Source organism: Hemicordylus capensis, chromosome 3 (genome assembly GCF_027244095.1).
Source record: "Hemicordylus capensis ecotype Gifberg chromosome 3, rHemCap1.1.pri, whole genome shotgun sequence".
Classification (NCBI taxonomy): domain Eukaryota; kingdom Metazoa; phylum Chordata; class Lepidosauria; order Squamata; family Cordylidae; genus Hemicordylus; species Hemicordylus capensis.
This window is the reverse complement of record NC_069659.1, coordinates 227,243,847-227,256,330: the sequence shown is the minus strand read 5'-3', so window position 1 is coordinate 227,256,330 and position 12,484 is coordinate 227,243,847. Positions and strand designations below refer to the sequence as shown.

At 45.7% G+C, this 12,484-nt stretch overlaps 1 protein-coding gene across 1 annotated transcript in view; it reads right to left on the bottom strand.

Annotated features, from left to right (window-relative positions):
* The window catches only part of REEP3 (receptor accessory protein 3), a 73,855-nt gene extending 61,605 nt beyond the window's left edge, over positions 1–12,250 (bottom strand). The window contains exon 1 of the mRNA XM_053311015.1: positions 11,964–12,250. Coding sequence (XP_053166990.1) covers positions 11,964–12,247 — 284 coding nt within the window. The 5' untranslated portion in view covers positions 12,248–12,250. The remainder of the gene's footprint in view (positions 1–11,963) is intronic.
* Between the last annotated feature and the right edge of the window lie 234 nt (positions 12,251–12,484).

Genomic DNA, 12,484 nt, shown 5'->3' with positions numbered 1-12,484 from the left:
CCGCGTTACCCCAGAGACCAATCTGGCTGCCGCATTTTGAACTAACTGAAGTTTCCGAACTACATACAAAGGCAGCCCCATGTAGAGCGCATTGCAGTAGTCAAGCCTGGAGGTTACCAGCTGATACACCACTGTTTTGAGATCGTTCTCTTCAAGGAATGGACGCAGCTGTCGAATCAGCCAAAGCTGATAGAAAGCGCTCCTGGCCATAGCCTCCACCTGAGATACCATGGTGAGGCCTGGATCCAAGAGCACTAAGCCTTGCACAAAGTTTATCCCCAGGCCCTTCCCCTTCAGCCTTATGCTTTTTTCACTGATCTTTCCCTGAAGTTCCTTATCATATCACTGCCCCCTTCCTGCCCCCATGTCTCTGGGGAGCTTCTCAACTTCACAGCCTAATGTCTCAGGCCCTTTTCCTTTTACAGCTTCATATACGAAGAACCCTCCTGGATCAGACCAATCCATTGTTATCCTGTTTTCAATAGTGGCCAGCCAAATGCCCTCAGGAAGCACATAAGCATGAAGTCAACAGCCCTCCCACATTGTTTGTGGCCAGCATCTGGGATTCATATGCATTACATCATTAAGTTCTGCTTTCCCTACCTCCAGATCACAGAAAGCCTATGTGGTAACACATACTGGACCTAGACTAACGAGACCTGGGTTCAAATTACGTTGAAATATAGGAAGCCAGCATTGCGTAGTGGTTAGAGTATTTGACTAGGACCAGGAAGACCCAAGTTCAAATCCCTATTAAACCATGAAACTCACTGGGTGCCTCTGGGCCAGTCAGTCATGTATCGCTTAGCCTAACCTACCTCACAAGGTTGTTGTGAGGATAAAAATAAGCATGTGATTAGCTCCTCAGAGGAAAAGCATGTTATAAGTGTAAATGTAAATAAATAAATAATGCCAAGTCAAGCCATTGCTCCATCTAGCTCAGTATTATCTAGCATCTCTCCAAGGTTTTAGGCAAGAGTCTTTCCTAGCCTTATCTGGAGATGCCAGAGACCTGGGACCTTCTGCATGCAAAGGAGATGCTCTACTACTGAGCTAGAGCCCCATCCCCAAAGTATCACTAAATCACAAGTCTCATTCTGATCTTGGGCCAATGACAATCTCACTCTAACCCACTTCAGAGCAGTTGAGAGGATAAAAGGAACATTGGTTCTTACCATGAAGGGTTCTTTTTCCCTGTGTCTAGAGCTCCTCATTAGCGGGTTGTGAAGTGAGCATGCACAAGACAGGACTGCAGTTGAAAAGCCTTGCTTCCTGGAGCCAGAAGGCGCCCAACCCCAATTCCAGGACTGTAGCAAAGAGCGGTACAGAGAAGAAAAAGAATAAGCAGCCTAGAAAAACAGGAGTCATTAAATAAAACTGACTTAATCGAGGAGGAGACAATTTAGACAAAAGGTAGGTAGACAAGGAGATACATAACATGCAGCTAGCTCTAGGATCCCCAGAAGCTGGCTCCACCCAAGCGGGGAACACATCCCCTCCCTGTGAAAGATGGAAGAAGGGGGTATATCCGGGTGGGCATGAGGGGCTCCAGACGCAGGAAGAAGAACCCTTCACAGTAAGAGCTAATGTCCCTTTTCCCCATGATGGAGCTCCTCATTAGCGGGACATACGCAAACGGAAGATAGATGGGTGGGAGGGAGGATGTATTACACCACTTGCTGCAGAACCCTACAGCCAAAGGCCACCTCATCAACCAAAAAGGATGCCATCTTATAAAGGCAGATGTAGGGAGTAGTAGATTACCATGTTGCCGCCTTACAGATGTCCTGAAGAGGGGCGTGAGCTGAGAAAGCCATGGAGGCCACTCCACTGCATATTAAGTGAGCCATGGATGCTGCTAGGTTGTGGTAAATTGAGAGTGCAGTAGGATAAAATGAAGCAAGTTCTTATCCATCTAGCGATGGTAGTTTTGGAAACTTTCTGACCTAAGGATGAAGATTGAAAGGATATAAAAAAGGAGTCAGACTTGCATATGTCCTTGGTAGGGAAGTGCACAAACCTGTTCGGAGGCCCTTTTACGGGCCTCCGAACAGGTTCGAACACCGGGGGAGGGGGGTTGTTCAAAATTCAACACCGGGGGATGCCGCTTTAAGCGTGTGGGAAGGTGCACATACCCCTTCTGCTGCCTTTCCCCCACCGGTGTTCATTGCCGGTAAAAACCTTTGGGGCAGCAGCGTACCTCCCTGCCGCCCCTTTCCCCCTCCTTGGCTGGAAGTGGCAAGAAGTACCAGATGTGCATGCACGCACCCATCTGATGTGCACACGATGGGCACACATGCACCTGGCACTGTTGGCCACTTCTGGCCGAGAGGGAAGGGGTGGCAGGGAGGTACGCTGCCGCACTGAAGTTTTTTACTGGCAACGAGCACCAGCAGGTGTAAAGCGGCAGGAGGGATAAGTGCACCCTCCCCCGCCCTTAAAGTGGCAGGAGGGGTAAGTGCACCCTCCCCCGCCCTTAAAGTGGCAGGAGGGGTAAGTGCACCCTCCCCCGCCCTTAAAGCGGCACCCCCACCAGAATCAAACCACCCCACTTCCGTGCACATCCCTAGTCCTTGGTACATTTAAGGTAAATCTTGAGAGCACACCAAATATCTAGTTTACACCACAACTTTTCTTTGTGGTGCACTGGCGAGAGGCAGAAGAAAGGGACAACAACGTCCTGGGAATGGTGGTATGTCATGTTCGCTTTCGGGATGAAGCTGGATCTAGCCTCAGAACCACAGCATCCAGTTGGAAGATGTACAGTTCTCTGTGTATGGATAATGCACCGAGCTCTGAAACTCTTTGTGCCGATGTGATGGCTACCAGAAACAGAACCTTACAAGAGAGCAGTTTCAGACTGATGGATTTCAGTGGTTCAAAGGGAGGTTGAGTCAGCACATTCAGAACTTTGTTCAGATTCCATGATGGGAAAAGTTGGATTAGTGGGGATGCAAGATGGGACATACCCTTTAAAAAACGTGAGATGTGTGGATGTAATGAAGATGTGCTTGAGTCAGAGATGTTGAGAACCGAGGCCAAGGCAGAAGCTTGTCTCCGAAGTGTGCTGGGATGTAGATGCAAGTCCAAACAGGATTGTAGGAAATCTATTATTATTATTATTATTATTATTATTACATTTATATCCCGCTCTTCCTCCAAGGAGCCCAGAGCAGTGTACTACATCCTTGAGTTTCTCTTTCACAACAACCCTGTGAAGTAGGTTAGGCTGAGAGAGAAGTGACTGGCCCAGAGTCACCCAGCTAGTTTAATGGCTGAATGGGGATTTGAACTCGGGTCTCCCCGGTCCTAGTCCAGCACTCTAACCACTAGAACTTCGGGAACCCCAGAGGAATGTGGATCCAGGTATTTTCCTTGTGACCACCTGGAGAAAGATGCCCAATTCGTTTGATAGATGTGCTGTGTTGAAGGGCAGCGTGACACCAAAATGGTATCCTGTACTTACTGGGAACACTCCTTGGTTAAGAGTTTTGCAAGCTCAACCTCCAGGCACAGAGTTGGAGCCACTCTGGTTCTAGACAGAACAGAGGACCCTTGTGACAGAAGATCTCTGCAAGGAGGGAGTCACCATGGGGGTGTGTTAAGAAGTGGACCAGGTCCGAAAACCATGGGCATCTGGGCAAGTGTGGAGCAATCAAGATCAGATGAGCCCACTCCACCACCATCTTCCTGATGACCTTGGCAATGATGGCCATCAGCAGGAAGGCATATAGGAGACTGTTGGGCCAGGTGGTGGTGAGAGCATCTATGGCCTCTGCCATAGTGTGTGCAGAACCTGGAGAAGAACAGAGGAAGCTGGTGGTTGGGAGGAGACATGAACAAGTCCACCTCCGGATTGCCCATGTGTTGCTCGATCTGTTGGAAGACCTCTGGATGGAGCGTCCATTCTGCCTGGTCGATGGTCTGGCGGCTGAGCCAATCTGCTTGTACATTGTCCACCCCGCTGAGGTGTTCCGCTGTGACAGACGCGAAGTGTTTCTCTGCTGCCCACTCCAACAGGGCATTCATCTCCACCATCAAGCACTTTGCCAGAGTACCGCCCTTGCGATTGATGTGGGCCTTGGCTGTAACATTTTCCACGCGGACTAGGACATGGTGACTGCGTAGGAGTTGCTGGAACACGAGAGGAGCCAGTCTGGCTGCCCTGAGTTCTAGCCAGTTGATGCTCCTCTTTAATTATTTGACCAACTACTGGCTCTGTGTCAGTTGATCCTGGCCCATGGAGTGCATTCCATGCAGGCTACCATAGAACCCAAGACCTGCATGAGAATCTCATGTCAGCTGAAGTAGTCCACAGGAGGGGGTGCAAAGATCAGTGTTCTCTCTAATTTTTTTCATCTGTGTGCGGAATGAATTTTGTTCTGGGCGGCAGTATGAAGGCAGTGTGTGCACACATGCATTCAGAATGGGGCCTTCCTGATTCAACCTGAGCAGGATCTAAAATTAATCATGTCCTGAGCGGACATCAAAAAACGTGTGAGCACATGCACACGCGCATGCCTTAGAGGGAACACTGGCAGGGATGAGGCAATTTTGGCCTTTCTCTCTTTGGGAAGCGAGACCAGGGCCCAAGTTGTGTTGAATATCGCTCCAAAATGCTAGAGGAATTGAGATGGCTCTTATCCTGATTGATTATAAAGTCATGGTCCCATAGACACTATAATGTGATATGAATTGCCGTCTATGCTTGAGGAAGGGAGCACTGATCTTAAGATCGTCTAGTAGCAGGCAGAGGTGCGCAACCAGGGTGACCATGACCTTTGTGAAGATCCGAGGGGCTGATTAAACGCCCAGCGGGAGGACTCTGTATTGGTAGTGGAGGCTGTTGTATGAGAACCTGATGAATCGGTTGTGAGGGGTGATGGGAATATGTAGGTAAGCCTCAGAAAGGTCCACTGACGCCAGGTAATCCCCAGGGCAGATTGCCCCCTTGATGGTACGCAGGGACTCCATTCTGAACTTGTTCTTTATTATAAACTTGTTGAGGTGCTCGAGATACAAGACCGCCCTTCATGAAGCATCCTTTTTGGGGACCAGGAATAAGAGTGAATAGATGTCTCAACGTAAGTCTGACAAGGGCACTGGTTCTATCGCCCGAATCTGTAGAAGATGAAAGATCGCCTGCTCCATCCTCTGATGCTTCTCTGGATTTTTCAACTTTGGGGATGAGAGGAAAAACTCTGGTGGATTGTGAGGAAGGTCTCAAGAGTATCCATTGTGGACTATGTCCAACACCCATCGGTCCTGGGTGGTGGATATCCAGGTGAGGGCAAAGTCTAGAAGTCTGCCCCCAACCAGAGCAGAGTCATTGTTTCTAGAGCAAATGAATGTTGGAGTTGAAGCCTCTTGGTCCTTATGCTCTAGGGTGACTCCTGTAGCACCTTCTCCACTGGGGATGTCCCAAAGCTTCGAAATTGTTGCTGCATTGGTTTAGAATTGCCTATGTGGCCGAAAAGAGGCTGAGCGGGAACGAAAGGATTTGTGATTATCCCTCCGAGTAGATGGCGCGGCCTTTTTCTTGTCCTTGGTTTCAACAAGTACTGGTTCCAATGCCAAGCCGAATAGATTGGAGCCTGTAAAGGGGGAAGAAGTGAGGGCCATCTTGGACTTCATGTCCACCTGCCAAGACTTAAGCCATAGGAGACGCCGGGCCGCCATCCCTGCTGCTATGGCCCTGGAGGTGTGTTGCAGACAATTGAGGCTGGAATCTGCCGTCAGTACAGATGCTTTTGCCAACTTATTAATGTCCTGCCGCAGTTTACTTATTTATTTATCATATTTTTTACATTAGTTTTAAATTAGGATTAAAAACTGTGTTTTTTCCTTTAAGCAATGTAAGAGAAGTGAATGCTATTGTCATGATTTAAATTACTTAAGTATTCCAATTTTTAAAATCCAATAAAGTTTTGAGTTTGTTTGAATGCAATCACCAATTTTTTTAAAAAAACAAACCCATGTATTTACTGGGGGAAATGCTGAGATATTTATACAGCAAGTAAAGTTAACATGATATCTTTTTAAAATACTTTGAAGTCCACCCTTAGCCATTTTTGGAAGGGCGGTATAGAAATCGAACAAACATGCTATATCAGATTCTGGTTGTTTTAGGGTATCAAAAGAATTTCCAGAAAGCCTTCTCACTGGCAGAGAAGGTGGGAAGGGGATCAGTAAAAAGCCATGCTTACATCTGTGATCTAATGAAGGGGTAGCCCTACCCCTCCCAACAGTCATCTGGGGCTCAGTTCTTTCTGGCGGCCATTTTCCTGGAAATAATTTACATTGAGCCTGCTGTAGTTTTAAGAACCAGTCACAGCTGCAGCCAGGAACCCAACCACTTTGCTTTTTAGTTGTATGCAAGCTACTTTTAGAGATCTCAGCCTGAAAGGCGATATACAAATAATACCCTTATTTCTTGCTTGCTATTCAGCCAAGATTACCTTGTTTTATGTCAATGTCTATGGAAGCTTTTATCCAAAGCCCCAACTCCTCCTAGATCTGCTAGTTACTTCTACACAAGACATTTGTTATATTCCATGTTTAAAACAAGTGAACAAAACCAGTTTCTAGGGACTCTAATTTTAGTGATCAAAGTTGTGAACCCCTATAAAAAGAAGATAGGGTCTGAACCAAAACTCAAGTACAACAAGCAAAAACAAGCAGCACTGCTGAAGTAATGTCCGGGACTCCAACACACTAATATCCATGAGCCTCTCCTCATCATGAAGTAAAGCCAAGCCAAGAACCAGCACCAACACATTTTCACAATAAGCAAGGTTATGTTGGAATAGGAACTCACACCAAGCTCTCCACAATCTGCTGTGGACCTCTGCGGCTCAGGGCTATTCTTAGCATGGTGTTCTCACAACCACCACTGCTCTAAAAAACCTCACATTATGAGCGTTCAGGCAGAATCCTGTGTGTTTAAAATGTAAAGCAGCTAATTATAAGAGCTATACTTCGACAATGACTCTGACCCTAGTCTATTTCCTAGAGAGCTTAAGACACTCCAGCCATAACACCCCACATACAAACAGATCTGACATTACATCACTTTAGAATATGATGCCACGGCAAGTCACCTGGCTGAGCACAACGAACACCGTGACTTGTAGGAGGAGGATACAGATCAAAATTACATCTCATTTCAGCAGTCCGCAGTAATGGACCTTGGATAAAGAACCTAAAATGAGACCAACCCACCCATTACCCTAAATACAAGCATATTCAGTATGTGTCAGTCAGATTATTTTTTCCCCTTAAATGTTTTTGTCACTAGCACTAGTTAAGCTCTCTGTCAACCACCCAATGCCCTAAAAAAATTGTTTTGGGACGAAATAAAGGTTCACATACTAGACCTTTTGAAAAAGCAGCAAGACATACACCAGTTTATATGAAGTGAAAGCAGTTCCATGATGGACAGGTAGTAAGCTGGGCATTCTGCAGTATCCAATTGCTTTCCAAGAAGCTTCTCTTTAGTAGATTCAAGACAGAACCAAGTATTCCACTTGTAAGCATGGCTCAAGTCTGCTATAGGTTTCATAACCTAATGAAAGCCTTACTGGAAGAACCCCAAATTTTGTACTTTTAGAAAATCCTTCCCATCCTTGTTTCTATTCCAAGTACAGTCCAATACCCTTTTTACTAAGCACTGATAACTGAATGCATAGCTTTTATGTACCTGACATCTACGTGACTGATGGTATATATATATATATATATATATATATATATATATATATATATATATATATATATAAAATTCCTTCTACCAGATTAAGAGTGTTTCAAATCATTCATATAAACATGAGGATTTACTGTCAAAAGTGAATGCAATAGCCTGAGTATGCTTTTTTAGAAGGACAGCTTTAAAGGCCATCAATTCTAAAGTTTGCAAATTGGATTGTGGGTTTTTGAATTCTTGATTACACAACACTAACCAGTTGTTGGTTGTTCTATTTTTCTGGGCCCTGTGAAGCTTGAGAAAAGTTCAACAGACATCCCTGACATTTCTTTTGCTATGTACTGTTCTTGGAAAATCGATGCCAACAGGTATTTAATGAGAAAGTTCACATTAAGGCATTCCACACTTTTGTTCTCTGTCTCCCAAAAGAAAGAAGTTTTAAGGCAACAGCCAAAAGCAACAGAGCACCCAAAGAAAAGGTTCCAAAGCATTCTCGGTGTAATCCTAAGCAATGAATAGTAGCTGAACGTTCAATGTCATAATTTACCCTTTCTCCACACAGTTCAATATAGTCAGCTGTTACAGATTCCAGTCTGCTGCTCCTGCCCCAGACCCAAAGGGGCCTCCGAGAGAGGGGGATACAGCACCCTCTTCATTCACCTCTTGCAGCTGCCCTTGGTTTCTCTCAGGTCTTTCACCTCTCCAAGTGACCAGGACCTCAGTCCCTAACACCTTTTGCCTTGTATGCTCCACTTCCCCCTTGCTGACCCTTCTCCCAGTTTTCATTTCTTCCCCATGCCCAATCCCCTTCTCTCCCCAATCATTTTTTTCCCGTTCTTCCCCCACAGATGCTGTCTGTGCCTCCAAGCCTTGATGCCATAATTCTGCCCCAGCTCTTTCGGCAGCCTCTTGGACACAGGGGATCAGAGCTGCACAGATAGAAGAGCTTCTATCCTTCTCTGTGTCCCACCACGCATTGGGCAGGGTGCGCATGCACACCAGCCTTGAATTGGCGAGGTTCAACATCTAATAGGTCCTACATGCAGCTGTTTTTCAAAGGCTGCAATCATATGCAAGTTTACCTGAGATCAAGTCCCACTGAATGTGACACGTCTTACTTCTGAATATACATAAACAGGATTATTATTATTATTATTTTACATTTATATCCCGCTTTTCCTCCAAGGAGCCCAGAGGGGTGTACTACATCCTTGAGTTTCTCTTTCACAACAACCCTGTGAAGTAGGTTAGGCTGAGAGAGAAGTGACTGGCCCAGAGTCACCCAGCTAGTATTATGGCTGAATGGGGATTTGAACTCGGGTCTCCCCGGTCCTAGTCCAGCACTCTAACCACTACACCACGCTGGCTCTATTGGGCTTCATGTGTCTATGAAAAACCATCTGAACACAAGAAGTGTTCATAGTGTTGCTTTTCATTAACAAGAGGCTAAAAGCCTTTTACAAGTCTATTGCAAAGAAGAGAGAGAGCTGGTCTTGTGGTAGCAAGCATGACTTGTCCCCATAGCTAAGCAGGGTCTGCCCTGGTTGCATATGAATGGGAGACTTGATGTGTGAGCACTGCAAGATATTCCCCTCAGGGGATGAAGCTGCTCTGGGAAGAGCAGAAGGTTTCAAGTTCCCTCCCTGGCTTCTCCAAGATAGGGCTGAGAGAGATTCCTGCCTGCAACCTTGGAGAAGCCGCTGCCAGTCTGTGAAGACAATACTGAGCTAGATAGACCAATGGTCTGACTCAGTATATGGCAGTTCCCTATGTTCATAAAAGGGTGTGTATGCTTATTCTTGCTAGGAACATCACAAAAAATTTCATTAGAAAGCCAGCTTTTATTTTCTGCAAAGTTCCCAGCAAACGTTTTTAAAAGCTCTTTACTAAGTTTATTTGCTAGTCATTTAAAAAACAGCAACATTTCTTGTGTTCAAAATCTCTTGGGTTTCAAGATATTACAGTGCATTAACATCCTTTTAAACCAAGACCCAGCATAAAAATTGATTAAAATGAACAGCAGTGCACTACAGGAATGCAGCTATAAACAAACCAAACAACAGTTTAGAGCCAAAGAGTATACATTACTTTCACTTCATCCAGTTAAACCCACCATATAGATAAGTAGTATCTAAAATTATTAGGTTTTGCCTCCCTTTGACTCATATTTATGCAGCTACATCAATCATACAGTTTCACTTATCATCCAGACAAGTGGATTGCTGTGGGCAAATCTTGCCACATCTAGTAATGTAGCTGCTTGCCTTGAAACAAGTGTGGATGTGCAGATGGGTGTGTGTGTAAAGTTTTCTGCAGGGTGGTAAATTTGTTGTAACATGCAAGGTTGTATGTAATAAACATGCACTAACTGAACACCAATAGCAGCATTAAAAGGCTGTGTTTAATGATGTTGTTAATCTACTAATGAAAACCCATGCCTCAGTCAAAGCAGTAACTACTGCTACTTAGTGTTTATAAAATTTAAGTGTTTATGCAGTTGTGTCCGCCTGCTCAGAAACTTTTTAAAGTTATAAAAATGATGATCTCCTGCACAACTGTGCAATTTCCAAATCATCATTACAGAATTCCAAACATCTGAAACATGCCTGCAGCTTGATTCAGTGCTTTTAAGGAATAGGCCTTGAGCACTTAATTGCTTGCTCACATGGCACAAAGATTCAGAATGCCTTGCTTACACAACAGTAAGTTAACTCACTTAGAGGACAGCTCCCTTAGGGCCGATTCACACTTTATCCTTTGTACTTGGATATAAAAAGTACCAGCGTTTAAGAGGAAAACATCTCTGAATCTGTCAGTTGTGAATAGAGAACGCATACAGATAATTTAAAACTACCAGGTTTCTCTGCAAACCCAGGAGGATCCAATCTTTTCCTAATCACATACCATTCATAGTGAATAGGAAAGTGCATGTTTTCTGCTATTTAGATTCTCTCTTTTTTTTCCTACTGGACCTCAGAAAAGAGGGAACTTCAAGATCTAGTGGAGGGGGGGGGGGATTCAGAATCTAAATAGCAGAAAACCTGCACTTTGATATTCACTATGCAAAGAAGTAAAACACGACTCCGCCGTTCAAAAAGCTCTACCATTTTTAAATGATCTTAATATCTAGTACCAGCTGACAGTAAATACAACAACCAGAATAGACACTGGAAACCATATTTCTTCTTTCTACACTTTTACCCCCTGGCAAAAATTAAAATACTCTTAATTTAACGTTTTCCCCTCCCATGGGCAAGCAGAAGGCACCCATTAAAAACAAGATATCTCTAAAGACCAAACCTATCAAACATAGCCCACTCTCCCCCACCTCCCCACCAGACTCCTCTATACTGACATACAAAAAGTTAAGAACTGGAAAGAGGAGAGCTGGTCTTGTGGTAGCAAGCATGACTTGTCCCCTTAGGGATTTCTGATACAATAAATAGAAAGCAATGCCTCCTTCAAATACCTACATGCTGTTTCAATATCACCCCGATGGGCCACAAGAAGTCCAACACATATATACACATATTTATTAATTTAATGGTAAAAGAAAGGGCTACATGAGACCCAGCACCTCTCATCAGCTAAGTTAAAGGGCTCCAGGCAGTACACCCTTTTTCTTGGCACCGTCCTACAGAAACCAGCCCCTGTTCGAGTTCACCAGCAAGGCCCTTTTCACACATTAAACAAAGCTATCGTGAAGGACTAACGAACAGGCAGAGACAGCCAGAGGGGAGCTGCAGCCAATGTTGGCGGCTCCCTGGTGAATACAGCCATGATCCCCATGTTGATGTGCCTGGGCTTGCCACATGTATGCTTCCCGTTCTTGAGAGTACACTAAAGTCACTTTCAACACAATGTGTGAATAGAGCCGGGGAAGCCGAGAATAGACCGAAGGGACTTATTTCACGGAGTCCTAAGATGCCTGGGGCGGACAGTAGAAAGGGAGCCGAGCCGGAGATTTCGATGAAAAGTTAGTCCCCACATCTCACCACTGACATGCGCGCGCAAGCAGGTAAAGCCAGAAGGCCCCGAGGGAAGTCAATTACCGCGCTCTATGCGCACGCGCAACAGCACCCCCTTCTCCTCACGGAAGCCGTAGGAGTGGGGGGGCAGAAGAGACAGGAGGAAAGATTCGGATCCCGGGAGGAAGAAGCAATTAGGAGGAGGAGGAGAGGTTAAAAAAAGAAGGCGGTTGTGGTTTCGGTACCTTAGCAGCTCAGTAAATGCCCCCGCCTGCCCCCGTTCCCCCACTTACACAACGGCTCGAGAGATGATACACGACACCATTTCGGTCACTACCCCCAAGACACAGGCCAGGCCACTTCGAGTCTGCCTTGCTCTTTTTCTCCTTGTGACTCCTCGCCGAGCCGGGCAGCTCAGAATGGCTCCAGCCGCTTCACCGACAACTGTATAGCTCCGCCTCTTCGCACCTCGGACCTCACAATAGGCACCAGCAACGCCCCGTCTCAAAGCGATTGGTTTGTGCGGCCCCACCTTTTCCCTACGCAGGCTGCTCTCACAGTGTCCCGCGGGGCGCATGCGTCTCACTGTAGGGCGGCGGGGGAAAGCGGGGCTAGGAAGCCGCAAGTATGCATCGACGCGGCGTCATAGCTGTGCTGTCTGTGGGATGCCTGGCGATGTCCTAAAGCTTCCTCTTCCGTAGGAATCATGGAGAAGGAGATCTATGGCCTGATCCAATGCAGAGTGGTTACTTTTTGTTTGTTTACTTACTCAGCCACCGAGTCATCCATCATCTTTCTTCCCTTACACTCAAGG